This window comes from Thermobia domestica, chromosome 3 (assembly GCF_964235325.1).
Source record: "Thermobia domestica chromosome 3, izTheDome1.hap1.1, whole genome shotgun sequence".
Classification (NCBI taxonomy): Eukaryota; Metazoa; Arthropoda; class Insecta; order Zygentoma; family Lepismatidae; genus Thermobia; species Thermobia domestica.
The window spans coordinates 152,630,592-152,650,935 of NC_137456.1; the positions used below are offsets into that span (position 1 = coordinate 152,630,592).

General features: G+C 36.0%; 1 protein-coding gene across 1 annotated transcript in view; it reads right to left on the bottom strand.

Moving 5' to 3' along the window:
• The window catches only part of Roc1a (Regulator of cullins 1a), a 38,175-nt gene that overhangs the window by 10,670 nt on the left and 7,161 nt on the right, over positions 1-20,344 (bottom strand). Inside the window, exons 3-4 of the mRNA XM_081751896.1 lie at positions 10,227-10,348; positions 5,554-5,639 (exon numbers count right to left, since the gene is read on the bottom strand). Coding sequence (XP_081608022.1) covers positions 5,554-5,639; positions 10,227-10,348 — 208 coding nt within the window. The remainder of the gene's footprint in view (positions 1-5,553; positions 5,640-10,226; positions 10,349-20,344) is intronic.

The following is a 20,344-nucleotide window of genomic DNA, read 5'->3' on the forward strand; positions in this document are numbered from 1 at the left end:
AGGACAAGATGGACTGACAATTACACTCAAAATAAGAATTCTAAATGTAACAACAAAAGAAGTTCCATTTTGGGGTCAGTACTTAAAAATCACATGCGCTGTCGGAAAAATGAAAGCTGTGCAAAAAAAATGCTGTCGGAAATCGACCGCATCTGTTAATATCAACTGCTCTGCATTAGCAAATGTTAAAATTTCTGTTATCCGTTTTCGTCGCCGCTACTGACAGTGAAAAGACCAACAAGTTAGAGTGTCCAAAGTACGGAAACAAGCTGACAAAACTAACTAAATCTTATCTCTTAGTATATAATTACTTCTAAATAAATCTAGAAAAACTTTATTCTGATTGAAATAAACTTAGGTATGGTTTCATTGTAGGTGCCTTTTTTAATTATATTCTCGAAAACATAGCAAAAATGTTACAAATACAATGGAATTACATTGTGAAAAGCTTCTGTTATACGTTCTAAAAGAGTTTTCGCTGCCAACCCGAACCATGCCTAATAATTTTCATTTTAATGCGAATATGATAATTTTTAGATTTTTGTCAAATGACCAATTCCCACACGTTCTTATGTCTTAATGTCTTCACGTTGGAAGCTTAGAAATACTATTTAATTTCCAATATACATTCACAAATTCGAAATTGTAATTATTAGCAATTGGCAATCATTAGCTCTCAGTAACATACATTAAACATGTTATCTAATTTCTGCGCTTCACTGTCGTTGAAGTAAAAGGTGCCACCGTGTCCAGCCAACATGGTCAGTATTCTTGTTTAGAATTTCCCAAGGATCCTTTTTGATACTATCCTCCTTTACTCTCTTCTAACCAAAGCTCTCTCTTCCAGTCTTACAACTAGAACTTTATATGCAAGTGATTTTATTAAGCTCTCGGAATAACTTATAACTGGCAAACTAGTTTCAAAATGAATATGCTATTATCATGGGCCGTCTTCCGTTATGGCAACTTTAGATTGTTGTCTTGATCACTAAACCACCTTAAGTTATAGGTAATTATCGTGTTATTGCGTCCAGAAAAAAAAAAAAAAAAAGTACGCGACGTTTACTGTAATTCCGGCCATGTTCAATTTTCGAATTATATATTGCTATCACTTTTCTACGGTTTCCGTCCATATTATTGTAGTCTTTGTATCTCAGAATCAAAAACATCTGAGAAATATTCTTGCAGGGTATGTTCTACACACTAAATCCTGTTCGGCCTAAGCTCTAAACTGCGATAAACAAAGCCACGTGAAATAAAATCTTGCTGATTTGCTGTTGGCCTACAGACGCTTGTACTCCTCCGCAAAATACTTCATGTGATTTCATTACTTTTAATATGAAGCTCCATATAATACTGCTACATTATTATAAATGACAAAAATATAATACGGATTATCTAATAAAACTACAATCGAGTGTAGTTAATGAAACAATAGAAATAAACACTAAGCATGCGCAGTAATTATGGCGCCAATTCAACTGGGAAGCGTGTTCTGTTTTCAAGCCTGAAAGACGGCTGGCATGAATCCCGGTTCCGCAAGTGTTGTGGCGAAACACCAACAAGGTAAACATTTACTCACTAAACAACAATTGTTTACCAGCGAAATTCTTTTTTTTTTTTTTTAATCTTTCAAGTTTTTTTTCTTTCTTTTCTGCTGCTATTATAAGTATCTGGACAACACGAGACAGTATTGTCAAAATGCACGTGTATAATTTGCTCCTCCTCCTCATGGTGCTACATCACTAGCTAATCGTATTTGTGACGAGCGGAAGGATACAAATATTTTGTTTATCGGAGTTTAGAGCTTACGCTGAACAGGGAATAGGTATGTCACTTCCGGATTGAAAACGTCTGCCTCATAATGAATCTTAAGTTTTAAAAATGGACAAAGGTCATTAGGGAATAGTTCTTGGAAGCAAAATGGATGAGGGATCACTTCAATTTTGGTACCCTGTGAAGAGACTTTCTTATTTGGGAGGCCATCTTCTCTTCGCCCAGCTGTCGAAGGACCTAACATTGACAGATCCTGATAACTTCAAGTTGTGTGTCAAAATTCTCTCTACGATACAATGAAAGAATCCTGTAAGGCTACAGATATCAACGCAACCATTTGCCTTCTAACCTCAATGACCAAGGTCTCAACAGCAGCACGTCTTTTGAGACGGTTGCACAAATTTTGTCGTAGGGCCATTTTGTATAGGCGTCTAAGCGTATTTTGAACTTTTAGTGCATTCTATTAAACGCTGTTGGACAATATTCTATGTTCTGTGCACATTGAGACGTGCTTCAGAATGTCGAGAAAAGAAGCTCTGAACATTGAAGTTGGAACCTAGAAATTGCAATTTTGGAATGTACATTTCGAAACGAAATAAATCAGACTCACCTTCAATTCTTTGTCCACATAGACACTAGATAATAGACAACGTCCTAAACAAGTTTCAGATCTGAGAACTATATACTTGATTTTTTGGAAATTTTTAAACATTGCGAAATTTTCGAAAATCGTGTATTTTCACCTTCAAATATCTCAGGGAGGACAGAAGTAAAATATCTGAAATTTGCACAAAATAGACAATAGTTGTTTTGTACATGTGCTGCAAATGTTCACCGCCTGTTACATGCAAGCAGCGAACATTTTATACACCTGTTAGAAACATGTATGCTTTATACACATGTACCATTAAGAAACATGTTACATGCACCTGTGACATATCTGCATAGGCATAAGCATAGGCATTATATGTGCATGTAGACTATATGCACTTGCAACATGTGTTAAAAGTCACATGTTTGTTTTGCACAAGTGCAGGACCTGCACATAGCATGTCTCCGTTATGCTTGCATGAATGTTTTCTACCTGTAACGTGCAATCTATCTGCCAAATATTCTTTCGTAACATAGGCATCTTTTTTACCTTTAACATGTATGTTCCAAGCACGTGTGTATCACATGTTCCATACCCTGTACAACGGCTGCACTTGCATACCTTATTCACTGCCAGGCACTTGACACACGTTTCTATGATAGATCTACTACCAGATCTACCGTTTAAACACGTCATGCAATACCCGTACATCCACTGTACACTCATGTCAAAAATGATTGTCGCATATCTATAACTGTCTTCTTGTAAGAATATAATTTGATAACAATTTTGCAGGGTACTTTTAATACTGATACTGTGTGTATAATCGGGAAATATATATTTGTGGTAAACTTCATAGGAAAAGAATTATAAACACGAAAATTAGAATAAGTAAAACAAAACGTTGCAAAATGGACAAGTAAGTTTTATTTTCGTTTTATTGTTATTTACTTCTCTTTTGACGTGAAATTTTCTACATACATGTCTTTTCCGATTATACACATACTAAGAAATACAAGGCGAAATCGTTATCAAATTATATTCCTACAACATAGACATGCGACAATAATTTTGGACATGAGTATACATGTACGCGTACGTACCAATACGCAAATCTCAGGCGGTTAAACTATGGTCATTTTAAGGCACCTGTAATGCAGACGTTTTACAGCGCCTGTGTTACTTGCGTCTGTTTTCTCCATAGGAGATCCCATAAATCGGTGATAACACACTCTCTTTCAATACAATCAGTAGTAATCGTCAAGCAGTATCGCTAACCTGACCTTCTGTTTCGATTGTTCCATTATAAGGATGGGTGAAGTGTGTGTTGCACAATTTTAATTATATTGAGAAACTATCCTGTGACTATACTATCCATTCCATTGAGATAAACTTGTAGCTGATATCACAGCTCCTGTATCAACCATAAATGGATGATCTCTACTTGCACGTATCAGCTCATCCTATTGGCCTTCTGGTTTCTGCTGACGATTGTAAGTTATACAGAGAAATATCGTGTCTCCATGACACAATTGCCCTACAGGAAGACATAAATTATCTTATATGCTGGTGTGAAATGTGGCACTTGAAACTTAACAGTAAAAAATGTGACAGTATTACCATTACTTTGAAAAAGTTTCCTGTTCCCTCCACATACTACATCAATGATTCCCCTATTACACATTCTGCTACTCATAATGATCTTGGTGTCATCATGGATTCAAAACTCTCATTCTCTGACCACATCTCCTCAATACTTAAGAATTCAATCCGCATGTTGGTGCTTCCTTATCGATTTACTGAACTACGCATTGTTTCATCATTAGCAACTTTTTATAAAACTTTAATAGCGCCCAAGATCGAATACTGCTCTCTCATATGGGCCATAGCAGCACCTACACATCTCTCCAGACTTGATTCTATTCTCAATTTCTTTATTGCTATAGTCCATTTTCGTGTACCCGCAATTCGAATATTATCTAAGAAGGAACTCTTGCGACTTCTTAATATCCAGATCCCGGGAGTACGCAAAAATATCTCTGACCTGAAATTTCTTCATAAAATAGTTAATGGAAACTTAAAATCGGAACCATTACTTCAGGAACTATCCTTACGTGTCCCTTCCCGCATAACTCCGAATACCCACCTATACCATCTTGCCCGCCTTAGATTGGCAATTATACAGAGGTCTCTTTTTCACAGAATACCGCAATCTTATAATCAAGTAACAACTGATGTGGATATTTTTCCGAGCTACCCGGTGTTTAAAAGAGCAACTAAACGAGTTTTGACATACTAATATTACTTTTACACTCTTTTTTGACACTGTTTTATGAGGCTGTTGTTGTTATTGTTGTGTTTCTTGTTTCTTTTGTTAACATTTCCCTGTGTAAAATGGTAAAGTCATGCTGTATCTGGGAATTTGTTCAATAAATAAATAAATAAATAAATAAATAAATAAATAAATGGAATCTCCTTGTTTTCGCAGTTTAGCTTTATGATTAAGGATGTTTGTAAAACTTTGTGTCTGCGAGTGAGTGAGTGATTCATTTTTAGGTTCGCTTCTTGCAATTCACACTGTACCAGTAATAAAACTAAATATACTTAGCCATAACGTTTCTCCAGCTTAATCAATAAGCTCTTAATTTTATTTGGGATCGAATTCAAGTTATCTTTATTGTATTCTTTAACTATATCTTTTTAATAATATATATCTATATCTATATCTATCTATCTATCTATCTATCTATATATATATATATATATATATATATATATATATATATACACAAAATATGTTTTTCTTCTATCTAAAACGTTCACGCATATTTTAATTTCAAAACACTTTTTATCTTTATTTATCCAACAGCAAGAATTTAAAAATTACTCTAAATAGATAAATGAAAGGTTGACGAGATTTAAAAAAAAAAAGAAATTAGTTGTTGCTCATTTTTAAAAGATTATTATTTAATTGATTAGTTAATGTCTTAATTCATTTGTTAAAATAAAACTTAGTTTTCCGAACTATCTTAAGTCACTGATCAGATCTCTAGTAGAACCAGTAGAAAATTATAATTTAATACAATGTTTACATGTTGAGAATCACCCTGTTATTTTCTCGCATCGCATTGATTGAATATCACGCAAAATGTCCATTCACTAGAATATAAATAGTATAAACTTACTTCTGAAATTCCCAGTCTCTGTTGTCTAGGGGACAAACCTGTCTAGTCTTCAGCCATCGAGATATGCAATGGAAATGGAATGCATGCTGAAACAAAATAACAATTAAAATTAGTTTTCAAAGAAATATTCTTTATTCTAAAAGAACCCTTCGATTTCATACAGTTATATCGTTTACATGAATAAAGATAGAACCTCGAAGCAAATTTTAAAATATACTTCGGAACTAAAAGTGTCCCTTAGCAGCATTTGCAAGCTGCTGATACGCAGGGTTGCCGGTAGGAGTCTCTTTAGTGCAGCTCACTCGCTCATTCAATACTCAGTATGCGTTGAGTCGGAATGGCGCCAACACAGCAAGAAAAAAAATGCATACTTTGTTTCACTGGGTGTTTGTTTTTAAATTCCAGATTTTTTCAAGTCTATACTTTTTAAACGAGCAAAAGTTATTACTGTTATCAACCTTGACCAGAATGCAAGCCAAGAAAAATGTGCTGTAATAGGTAACAAAAGCAAACCGACTGTAACTGCTGTGTGATTCACATCCTTTGGTAGTAGTAACTTTTTTTTACATTTTGTCCTTACTACATTAGAAAGTTCTAAAGATCTTTAATTTAAATTTTAAGCATCTGTTATGATTACATGTTACTGCGTATCTTTTTCGACGGGAAACAGCCCTTACTTTACTTTCACAAAATTTACTAATACAACGACTCATTATTAATACATTGAAAATAGGGAAATACAAAGTAATGTAATATTATATTATATTATATTATATATATAAAAGAAAGAAACCTAGACTGTACATTGAACATTTAGTACTGTGACTTGAAATTTCTAAGTTTTGCTGCAAGGTTCTTCAGAAAGTCCTCTCTTGGTTTCACTGAGGTGATCATCTCAGCACATCTTGTCTACAAGCACGATCATTGCTTGTAAATAATATTTCAGGAATGTAGTCTGCGAACTCACAGTGAAACAGTAGTTGAAATGGATTCCTCAGGATCTGGTCACTGCATATAGTTATCCATTATACATTATGAATTGTTGAGATCGCATGCCAACATTTCAAGCAAAGCTTTACAGCCTACATTTAACTTTGCACCGTCGATCATTAACTTCACATTCTAGTGATATACGCATACACATACAGAATGTGTTCCTGATCCATCAGCAAATACACACCACTTAGTCTAAGTTTGCAAAATTTCAATCGCGTAATTTTACAATCTGATTTTGTCTCCTTGAAGTATAAGAACAACTCGTTCAAATTACTACTTCTGCTCGTGAACTTTGACGCCATTAATTCACATAAATACATAGTCATTTTTGCCAGGAATGATCCTACTGTTTTCTTCACTTGTATAAAAATCAACAATTTTCTTCAACAGTTTTACCACTTCTTCTGTTACATACTCTGACAGTATTCCTTGCGATTTTGTTACTTCCCTAGCCAGTATAACTAGACGTTCTGAAACATTGAACTCAGTACTCACCATTTATCTTGGCTACGATTCGGGTAGTAAGTATGGGTACGGATAATAATTTTCACTTTCGCATCACCAGTGCATTTCTGTTTCAATTTTCCGATCAGAACTTCATATTCTTCGGCCAACGACAGTGAATGCATATTTTCTGTCCGAGATTCATCAGCAACTGAACTATTAAAGGCAACTTCAAGGCAATTTTTCCGAATTCCAGAATTTCTCTGAATTCCGGAATTTTTCCGAAATCCGGAAAGTGAAATTTCCGATTCCGGAAAATAAATTTTCCGAAACCTGGACTATTTTGTCCATCCTTAATTTTTATCAGGTTCCTCATCATAGATATATAGTTAAGTACACACTTTTTTCACTTTTCTGAATTTTTCATAATTTCGATTTAAAAAAAAAAAAAACAAGATGTCTAAAGGTTGAAACTTGGTGAATGAATACTTCTATATCAAACCTCTTTATCCAGAAAAGCTCGCCTTCCAGATCATTTGGCTTCTTGCAAAAATCCTCTGCTCAACTCGGAACTTTTAACGTCAATGACCTACTTTTCACCCTGCTATACTTCATGGACGATAAAAGCTAATACATAGGTCTTGTAGCTTACAATTTGCTGACCATTTTGGTTTTTGTTCCACATCAATAGAACAACTAGGGGCTGAGATACTTCAGATTCGGTAACCCCTTACAACACAACGAAATGGCTCATCTTCGCAAATATGGCTGCCGCTCGAAACATAGTCACTAAAATTAAAATAATGGTTATTTTGAACTAAGGACATGCTAAGGTAACTGCGCATTACATATCAGATTTTTTATTAAAAAAAATTGTCATGCAACATGCAATGGACCACTTGACATGGATTTACCCCGAATGCACACGATGATATGCAACTTTATCAGTTATTTTCGTAAACTCGTAAGCACATCAGAAATAAACCTTTTTGGGAATTAAAATACATTACAATGAAAACAAAGACGCACAAATACGAGTAACCATATTCCAAAACCCCTTCATTTGTGTGATAAGCTACTCTCACTTAATGCAGGAGAGGAAACTCCGATAAAATCGAAACTAGTGGGAACGAAAAAAAAAAAAAAAAGAGAGAGAGAGAGAGAGAAACAAACAAACTTAACTTGGAAGTATGCGTTCGTCGAAAATAAATTTCCTATTAGACCTTGATCCAACTGCATTTTGTGGATGATTCGTCAATATTATATTCCAATGTACAAGGAAAAGAAAAAGATAATGCGCACAACTACCGCACGTAAGTTTGTTACACATCAATTGTGGAAAACACAGATAAGTTTCTAAGTTGGAAGTTGCCAATTAAAAAACAAGCACTCAACTACATTAAAAATAGTCTTAAAATTTTTCATTTCAAATGTTTTTAAAATCTTAATTCTTAGCACTAACTCAAAATTCCCTGACTCTTTGCGGAATTCCCGGTCTTCTTACATTCCCTGATTTTTCCCAGTTTTCCAGTTTTGTCGCCAGCGCCACCATGTTCAAGCTTCAATAATTTGCGGAGGTGATCAAACTTCGATGTGGCTGTCGTGATAGAACACAACTCCTTTACGATTAATCAGCTCTGGACGTTTCTAAATGGCGTGTTCGTTCAAACTGTCCAATTGCCGACAATACACATTCGAATTAACATGGTAGGAGTACGAATAACACAACAACTTTGAAACCCCACCACACGGAGAGCATAACCTTCTTCTAATGAATGTCTGCTTTCGATGTCGTTTGAGGCAAATCGTCACGGTGGGCTTCTATGATCGAGGAGCAATGTTAAAACCAAAATCAACAACAGTATGGAATTTCGTGTACAATCGTTGACATTAATGTTCTTTTAGAGCGTTACGCATTCTTTTTACAAGTTTCACGCACGTTCATCACTTTACAGAACTAAAATAATAAAATATGACGCAAATCCAGTTTGGTCTTTCACCTTGTAAAACCTCCAAAACTCAATCAAATCGATATTATTATTATTAACGCATGAAACTACGCTCATCAGCTGTCAATACATACAGCTGTATTACATAGCAATATCACAGATGCAAATGACTAACACTTGCAAAGATTAACTAACGCCATCTGTTGCAAAAGTGCATTACGACTTTTCCAATAAGCCAATAGTAGGTACACTCGAATTTATATTGAGTGATGAAACAGCATTTTTCTGATAGGTTTGAAAATCAAGTACTAATATTACAAAAAGAGCGAACTGAATGTGTTGTATCTTATAATTTCTTGATGTATACATTCGTGGTGAACTAAATGTTCTATCTGCAAAAAAACTGATTGATTGTTATTCTCAATTTGAAGTGAATGATTGCAAATAATGTTTAGTTATTTATCTGACAGAAATACCTCATGTAAACATCATAAACAGAAATTAAGTCCACGGTGTTAAACGAACACCCACACATCATATATTAATATAGCCATTAACAAATGGAAGATTACAGTCAGATAACAGAGATCAGCGTTCCGAAGTAAATAACCTAAGCGGAGATTGGTGAATAACTTCAGTTTTCACAGTAAAATTTACGATGGATAAACACGCGTATTGTGAAATCAATCTAAACCATAATATAAACCATTTTGCTCTGTTTGCTGCATAAATGGAATCCTTAAGGAATCGGAACTGTGCTCGTTTCACTGTATTTATCGGATGTCAAAACTGGCAAATACTTTCCATTAATAAGAAAGACAAAGAAAATGAAGCACATTTCAAGTTCTAATTTACGACTACAGAAAAATAAATTATGATTTTCAGCTTGCCTTTTCAAACGTGCACAAAGATGTTCTCTAATTCAAATAATGTTTCCTACCTAACCCCATGTTTCAATTTTTAAATATCAGTGCTATTATTTGTATATAATCCTAGACTAATCTTTCTTTTAAGTAACAAATAAATGTTATCAATAATACTTCGAAACACTTACGAAATAAGCTGGTAAACATTAAGGTGAAGAGTCTTAACATTATATGGAACTGTGAGTATTTTATTCATAGTATTTTCAATAAGTGTTCTTTCTCTCAAATGTAGTCCTTTTAGTATATACATCGCAGAAATAAATCATAAGACGTTTACATAAGTAGCAATATGTAGTAACTAATCTGTTTATAACTAAGATCTACAATTAATTATTTAAAAAAAAAAAAAAAAACTCACGTTACAAACACCCCAAGCTACAGTGCATTCTTCGCTTGTTGCTGATGCTTGATTGGCTTGGCATTCGATACACAGATCCATAATGTGATTTCGGCAAATGGCGCAATTATCCACAACAATGTCTGCAAAGAGCAGGAAAAAAGACATCAAACATACAAACAAAAATCACATAAAATATAAATAAATCACCTAAATCCTTTACTTCAATATTCAGTAGAAACAATATAATTCTTAATGCTATTTTAAGCGAAATAGTTCTTCTTTCTTGGCGGATGTCATAGTCAAGTGTTTTACGGCACTGAGCTGGCAATCGCAGGACAACGTCTGTCGCAAGTTTGAATCCCGCGCACGGCAGGTTTGCTGAGTTCTTCCAGCATTTTATGATCATCAATCATTTCTCATCATCTCCTTTAACCTAAAGGGCAGGATATGAAAGACGACTTATAAAACTCGTACAATATAATAGTACTTCCTTAATAATAATAATAATAATAATAATAATAATAATAATAATAATAATAATAATAATAATAATAATAATAATAATAATAATAAAATCCTCCTTGTAAAGTTCCTTGTATGCTACGTCTTACACGCCCAGCATACATGCCTGTGATACAAACATTATGTGAAGTCTGTCTCTTATAAAAATCTGACAACGTGCGAAATCTTTCCCAATTTTTTGCATACCCAAAAGGCAAAAACAACTCAGATGTGACTGTGATACAGACTGCTCCCCCTTAACTCAATTTCACTATTACGTTTCGCACGCTCCCTAAGGTCACAGATCTACCGTCACCTGCGCAGTCTTCCGACATATTAAACTTGTGCCAGACACACGAAAGTACTTTGTGATGCACATAGCTGGCAAATCCTTTCGGTTCACAAAATGGCTCATAGATTAGGCGGTCTTGAAATGAAATGAAATTTTGAGTTTTACGTCCCACGGTTATGCCGGTTAGGCTAAAGGAGACGGTGATAATGAGTAATGAATGAAATGGTGGAATGAAGAAAGTGGGAGGAAACGGGAGAACCCCGAGAAAACCCACGCACACGGTGTTTATTAGGCGGTCTTATTATGCAACGTTCTGTATAGCTGAAGCTTCGGTTAACATTTAGGTAATATGGTTAGATATACGATTTATTATGATGACATTCTGCTCTAAAGTGACCCACTCTTATTAGAACAAACGAAGGTATTGTTACAATAAACCTCTCTCTCATTACTAATATGAACAAATCTATCTTACAATTCACTAAAGCTTTACAGTATTCAGGTATCAATGTGGGCCTTACCCCCAACTCTTTTTATCGACGACTCACTTTATGTTCTCGTCGCGCCAAACAAGCGTTAGAGATTATGTGATATAAAGTACGCTGGTAATCTCTAAGTTACCCAATCGTATATGCGATTCTAGACCAAAAACGAATTCTTTCTGGTGGCTAATATTTATCATGCTGTCAGTGTTCCTTTGGAATGTCCCCACAGAGAAATCTATTGTCATATATTCTTAAACTCCTATGTTGTAGTAACCAGTGAGGGAAAAATATTGCTACAATGGCATTTTGCCCGTTGTTATGAAGTATTTGGCAGCAGCTTATGCTTGTAATAACGTACTTTCCTAAACATGCTCTTGACTACTTATACAATTTTTCTTATTCACTCATCGGTGTTACAGCTAGGAGTGAGCTTTCGCCTCCTTTACAAGAAACCTCCATTTCTTCTTGTCACATGCCAGTTGTTTTAAATCATTTCATTTTCAGACTGTTCATGTCATATATTCATCTCTGTTTTGCTCTTCCAACTCGTCTATTATATATATCTATATAAAAAACCTTTACTTTTAACATTATAACTGGCACTCATTCTATGTATCCTAACAATCTGTTTCTTTGACTTTTGATGAAGCATAGAATGTTATGTCTCTTTGATTGTTAATTTCAGTCCATAATATCGCACTTTCCATGTACTTCTATCCCATTAAACATTTTTCGCAACAGTCTTTTTTCCCGTTCTTCTAAGAAACTCTTCATCTGATACAGTGAGCGACTGTTTCCAATGCCTACATAGTAACTATCTGGCTAATGTCTTATATACATATAGTTTTGTATTTCTTGAAATTGATCTGCTTTTGAATATTTGAAAGTTTCCAAAGTGTGTGTTGTTTCCCCACTTGTATTGTCTTGTATCTACGAGGCCCTTTTATATTTCCGTTGTCTATGACGTTTCCTGAATAGGTGAAGCTATCCACTCCCTCAATTTCTTGCGTCTTATTTTCATATTATGCGGTTTTCTTCTCACTTAACACGCTGACAATATCATAAATTTGGTTTTATCAAGTTTATCATTAATCCCAAATCTTATGTTTCTTGTTCCAGCTGTCAAATACTTGTATCAATCTTCATTTTGATTTTGCAGCTATTACTATCGTCAGCACATGCACATATCTGATTAATTTTGTGAATATCGTGCCACGTAGATTTATTTTGTCTATTACATAGTGTAATGCTATGTCCTTGTCCATCTCCTTGCTTAACTTCAGTAGTGACTGCCAAATTGTTTGTCAACTAGCTACCGATTTTAATTTTCCCTTTTGAGTTCCTCATAGACATTTTCACGAGTGTTATTAATCCATTTCTTCGATAACCCCATTCTATTTATGACTGTGAGTACCATTTTCCTTCAGATCAGTGGTGTTAAAATTATTCGAATATTCGTTATTCAAATAATATGTCTGCTGTTATTCGAATTTTAACAACACTAATTCAGGAAATCTCGCTACGGTATATTACTTTAATCATAAGATTTGTAAAATAACATTTTTGTTACCCATTGTTCACGTACTATATGAATACACACACTACGTTTGTAAATGTTTATACTTCAGAAAATAAAGCGGATAAAGCCTCTTGTGCTCCAAGAGTGATCCTCAAATTATCTTTGGCCACTCAAAAACCTCTACATAGATCACAACACTTCAAAACCAGCGATCCGGGTGAAGAACAGTACTGTTCAAGAGAACAAGGATGGAAGAGTGGGATGCTTCCTAAAGCGCGTAGGGCACTCTGGTTGATAAAAACCACTCATTGGTTAGTTAAATCTTGATATTATTTATTGAATAACGAATTCAGTGTAAACAAAATATAACTGCAATAAATTTCACAATTCCACTGAGACAACAACAATTATTACTTACTTGGAATAAGTTTTATTTTGATTATAATTACAAGATTGTACAGTGGGCTTTAGATGCAGTAAAAGCTTTAAATAACTTAAACAAATGAATTTCACAAACTGTCTCAATGTTGAAATCTAAATGCATAAAAATGAAAGTGATTGTTTGTAACTTCATACCACCCGCCTGCTCTCTATCAAATTTTCAACATAGATGAGGTTCGGGCCTAGAATGGTATTTTATCATTTCACTTTGACGGTGGAACTTAGGGGAGAGAAAAGGAGAGAGATATTTAACAATGATCGAAAATAACCAATATTAATATCGAACCCATAGTTTTTCGGGTCGCTGAGATGAACAGTGACACTTCTAATGCCGTTTAAATTCAAATTTACCTCTGTATGTCCAAAATGAAACGTATTCTCCCGTGCGAAAAATGGGTATTCTAGTAAATAAATACATAAATAAATCTTTATGTAACCGACTCAAGTCAATGTTTGTGTCAATGTAATGAAAGTCTGACCATGTTTCCACCTTCAGCTGTTCTATGGGGTACAAATTGGATCACGCTCAAGTATTCATAAACGGTATTTTGTCAACCTAACGAAGCATGTGGACCTTGCCTCCTCTTCTGATATGGGACATAATTATACTGCATTGTGAAGTAAATCTTGTTAGGAATTTAAGCATATATATGCAACACAAACGCTGTCTCTTAATAGAACAATTGAGTTTCGCTTCATAGTGTGAAACTACGGTAGACTTCCAAACTATGGGAATTCAATACTCAAACTTCAAGCAGTACATCTCTAACTACTGGTTGTAATAGATTAAAAATATCGAAGATAGAACCTGTTCCTCGGACCGGGCGCTGAATCCAGATCAGAAAGCCATTATTCACTACGACTTATTGATCTATGGTAATAAAGGCTGAAACTAAATTTGAACCACTTCCGGTTTGAATAGATGGTTAAGGTAGGAGATAGAACCTTCTCTTGGGAAGATGAATTGCTTACAAAAAAACTGCATCTTGATATATCTTGCTGTTTTTGTTCTACGAAAATCAGCATTGAAACCGGATGTAGTAGTAAATTACAATTACTTCCGGTTTTGGTAATGTTGTAGGTTGTGATATGTTTTCTTGATATCCTGAATCGATTGCAGGAAATCACTCGTCGCTATCTGTTATCATTTTTGTTGTATGGAGATAAAACCGGACATGGTTTATTTTAATCACTTCTAGTTTGAATGGAGGGTTAACGAGGGAGATGAAACTTATTCTTGCGACGCTGAATCAATTGTAAAAGGCCGCATCTTGATATCTCTTTATCATTTTGGCTCTATGGAAATCAGTATTAAAACCAAAAATAGTAGTATAACTCAACCACTTTCAGTTTGGTAGTGTTCGGAATAGTCATGATACATTGCCTTGGGACGCTGAATCGTTTGCAAGAAAACAGCTTTTCGCTACCTCTTACCGTTTTCGTTTTATAGCGATAAACGTTGAAACCAGAAATGACTGATTTGAACCACTTCTGGTTTGTATAGTGTGTTAACAAATGAGATGGAAACTGACCTTGGGATGCTGAATCGATTGCAAAAAACCGCATCTCGATATCTCTTACAGTTTTGCTCTGATACTTGTCGACAGACGGACGGACGAACAAAGCCGTTCTGTAACTCATCTGATACTTATTTAATAGCATAGTTTGAAAATCTAATAAATACTCTAAACAAACTGTGTAAAAGCATATCAATTACTTATATGAATAGTCTAGCCTAAACTCACAAGAGTTCTCCACATCAGAAACTCAGTACCCGATTTAAATATATATTTGATTGCATGTGTAGGGTACTTTTTACATAAGCTGGAAAAGCACTCTGGACTACTGTTTTATTTTCTTTCTTTCTTTTTTTAAAAATACAAACTTTTGATATGTCCCTCGGTGATCACAATGCTCGGGAAACTGGGGTGGAAGAAAGGAATGGGAAAGAAAGGAGGAGACCTAGGATCACTGTATTAGGTACACTCTTGACATTTGCCCGATGTGAATGAGGAAACCCTCATTCAAGATGACTGGCCTAAAAAAGCTTTTACACTTTTCGAACGAGTTTCCCCTCGGTGACTCAATCCCGGAACCCCTTGCACCAAAAGCGAGAACATGAGCGGGTACGCTACGCGGGACCACTTCTTGCTATCGCAAACATAAGACTGGAAAAAGTACTGAAGAGATAAGTAAGACTACCACATGTAATTTTAGTGTCTATAACTATCGATGTCCTATGTTCTGGTTCATATATTCCCGTGAGATCAACAACGTAAAACTGGGTAAAGTCAGTGTCCACTCGAATCCCCACATGTTGCTGACATTACGGCGTTCATCTGGTATAGTAAGAAAAAGTGAAGACTACTTAAATAATACAAGCAGCAGTCTGAAATGTTCATATGTGTACAACATTAATAAAAATAATACTCATGATCTAAAATAGTTGTGATGTGAAGTTCAATTACTACATTACATGTATTTCTGTCGTTCTGAAACTTCCAACTACACATGCTATCTAAGTAACAAAAAGTGTTTATCATTTGAGGGGAAGTGTAGGGAATATGAAATGTGGAGAAGATTTCATACCCAATGAACGTAGCGTCAGCTGGATTACACAAGGAGGTGAGCCTTATTTTGCACGAAAGGATATATTGTCTGTTCATTATATTGGCAACTATTCTCCTAAGCTGAGAAAGACAATGATTTCAGATTCAGGCTACTACTGCTACTACTGAGACACTTCTCGAAGATACAGGAGTGTTTTGGTCATTGATAATTATGATCTTCCTGCCACATTTCATCGTTAGTGATGACTGAACGCACAATTCTTCTTCAGTCCTTCATGTCGACGATATGTTCTTTATTAGAAGCATGTCATGGAACACCAACGTATCCTATATTTTCACTTTTCCTCTTTCTACGACGCGCCCAAAAACAGTGCGATAGTCCACATATAGCCTGTGGGCTACCAAATGGATACTCAGCCAGCTTCTACGCTCTACTTTAATTCATCTAAAAATAATCGTACTAGACGTTGATTTTTCAGCTGCATCACTTGGGTGGAATGTCTGCGCTCGAGATGAAAGGAGTGTTCATTACATGGTACAAAGACTCTAATTTTCTTCACTACAACGAACACAATTTGACCAAGCCCAAAAAATAGCACTCTCTATTGTAAAGGTTATACTTTCTGTATTTGCTCATTGTTACACAATCAATCTAATTTACTGATCGAACAACCAATATAGCATACAGCACTTTCATCTACAAATTACCTCACATCACACACGTCAATCTCGGTATCTTCGATAAAAATTCATTATAAACCTGTGCTCCTCGCGGCTCATGATCATTCCATTGTCCAATCTACTAATAAGGAAACTTGGAGTGCTGAAAAATTTCAAACCAAAACTAAACACGACTGAAAGCTATTGCGCAGACTGTTGACTGGTTGGATCTCTTACCCTGCAGATGACTTAACAAAGCAGCGCTCGCGGATTTCTGGGTTATCAAAGCTGTATGTAATCTAAATTATCAAAGCTGTATGTAATCCAAATTAAGTTATATGGAAATGAAGCAAGTAACTAAAGTAAGACATGGCTGAAGATACGGCACTTCACGCAGAGAATTTGGCTAATGCTCTCTGTATGGATGAAAGGACCAGATAAAGGAAATAGTAACTTGTTAAAATATCAAATTGCTTATAGTTCCTGAAGATTACTTTTATCTCGCAGGTAATAACAGTTGAAATCAGGGCGCAAAATTTTCCGGGCGCCAGGTCGCCACTGGCGGCTAGAAATTTAAAGCTGGCGACCAGTGTTCAGTAGGAACGGGCCTAAACTCACAGGATGCAGTTTGTTTCGCACCAAAATAATTGTCACTGAGTGAGAGAAAACACGGAATGTGAAGTCTTCACAATGGACATGGAAAGTGAAGTCTCCACAACGTTGTAATTCGCCCCTCCTTTCCTTCCCTCAGAGTATCTTGGCAGAGTGGGTAGAATATAAAATTTTGTTTTCTTTACTAACGCTGAATCAGACACTGAAAAAGATTTACAGTGAAAATTTCATTACGAGATTCGCAAATCTGCTTCCAATTGTCACATTTTGTGCAGTTTTACCTGTGAGTACTTCTTCGTATGAGAGAGGCTTCAGCAGTCTCAACAGAGTTAAGACTGCCTACACGAAATCACTGAAAATTGACATACTGGACGTTTTGCTGACAATTTCAAAATCAATGGCCCTTCACTTAAGGATTTTGGTCCGAAAACTCAATCGACAACTGGTACTTCAGTGCAGAGAGAGCGTTACACAAATGTGATATTTAAGATACTTTTTTTTTAACATGTATATGATTTGTCCAATTCAAAATTGATTATACTGAATCTACTTGTCTGGATTTGAACCTTTTATGCCCTGATGTAAATCTCTTCCTTTATCAAACCAAAGGCCTTTGGGGGGGGGGGGGGAGTTGGCTCATAATTTGTACGAGAGAGAGATTGACGACCATCACTTTTGGATTGGCGAGTACGTCTGACTGAAACTTTGCGCCCTGATTGAAATGATTGCAGATGGGATTTACTATTACTTGATTTTCAGTGGCTTGTGTGCTGATTTAGTTTTATCAGCACACTTTTGTAGCATCTGCTCTTTAGTCCTTGATGACAATCCTCTTCAATCTCGGTGATCCCTGTCACTGAGGCTTTGAGTTATGTAGATAATCCCCTTAGAGACTGGTTCTCGCAGCACACGCAACATACAGGTCACCTGTGCCAACTAATCATGCAACTACTATTTGATCTCTGTAACACACGGACATTTTCTATTTGACCCCCACAGTTTACTTGCTTCAACACGTGACTTTGTGCTATCCCACGCGACGTACTGCAGAGAACAACGTAACCACTAACGGTCAGATGCTGCACACATATCCTTAATGTTACCACCCCAAGCATCTTACTGTTGAAAACTACGTCTTTCCATCTATCTTTATATTACAAATATTAATTCCAGTACACTTGAACTCCTCACAAAATCGCCTCAAACGACTTCCTGACACTAAGGCTTACCCGAGTTTCTTTCTTTCTACCTGACAGCAGTAGCCACACCGCATTTCATGGTAACTATCAGCCTTCAAAATTACTATCTGAATTAGCTCTTAAACTGCTTTTGCAATAGGGAGACCGATGTATTCGATTTCCGGCATCCCAAAATGACACATTTATTAAATTTGATAAAATCTTAATAGCCCTAGTTAAGCTCTAGATCGCATCTCATAGAGCCTCGATGGTGAAAGGGACGATGAAGAAGAGACTTAGCTAAATATCTTCCTTGCACTCGAAATCATTAGGGCAGATCCAGTGACGTACTCCAGCTTTTTCAGAGGCGAGATAGTGTGGTGGGGAACAGTCTATACTATATGGTATGATCGTACATGATATTGAAATGAAAGCTCTGAGTTTTACGTCCCATGATTATGCCGGTTAGGCTAAAGGAGACGGTGATTATGAGAGATGAGTGAAATGGTGGAATGAAGAAAGTGGGAGGAAACGGGATAACCCCGAGAAAACCCACGAGCACGGTGTTTGTCCACCGTACATGATATTGTGTGCACTGGATTCAGGCACCGGTCCACGTGAATAGTAGGTCCGTTCCTCATAACCTCCGTATTTTATAACGACGGAAACTTAAAAATTAAGCCCAAAAACATTAGGGAAAACGGTTAGGCCTCCGGAAAGTAATTTTCCCGAATTCACCCTTAAATGTTGTTTTCCGCAGCCGGGCTTCGGAAAACCGCTTTCTCGCATCTGAAAATGGAACGTTCACTAATATAACGAAAATCGTTAGTCACAATCAACTTACGCGCTCGTGCATTTCACTGTGGTTAATATATTATTTTAACAAACTTGACTTCTATATCATCCATATTAAATTCATGCTAATAAATTATCTAGATCCATGTTCTGTGAAATTGAAACACCACAGACACCACATTTAGTATCGTTACATCAAGTTGAATGGTTGATTTGATGTGTAGCGTCCCTTTCAGCATCGAGATTACATGAGACGTGGGATACGAACTACTTGAGCTTCCATCAACAATCGAAGCTAGGCATCCCGCACCAGGGAAGTGTACGTTAACCATATGCCCACGACGGAACTCGACATGTTAAGTATTTCAAATTTCATTGAGGACCTAAAGAAGCAACCCTGTTACCTCGTCTATCTTGCGTCACGAATATTCAACTTTCTACAAGGATCCACACTTTCTAAAATTAAAAGTTTCAAGCTATTGAATTCCGTGCCGTTGTGTCCAGCGATTTAAAGATTATTTTCGAAGCAGCTTAAAATAATAATACAATACTATACAATGCATGCTCGTATCCAGTGTGGTATCATCCATATTCCATTTTATAAAGATGAATTACAGACTAGTACTCTCCGGAACAGCAACAACGCAAAAATGTAGATATGTCTCATGATTTTACCCACAAAAGGATTTAAAGGATTTCCTCAATATCCTTTCTCATCGAGAAAAGCATTCATCTTGCCCTACTCCATAATCTACGGAGTAAAACACTTATGCAAAATGTTGAATTCCCAAACAAGGCGGGAATGTTTTTGGAGATCTGGTAAAGAGTGAAAACGATTCAAGCCATTATTCCCCCCCTTCCTCCTCCTCCACCACCACCACAGATTTTGAATTTGTCAAATCCTATCACGCTCTCAGCCTGTTTGTCGCCACTGGCAGCCAAATATTTTAATTTGGAAATAGGAATTTGGCCTTTTACTTTGTTTGCCTCCAAAAAAATAGCGACAAACTCTCTGATCTGCCTACTGAATTCAGATCTAAAATTTCGTGTCCCGCCCTATTGTCTACGTAGATGACAATGCTA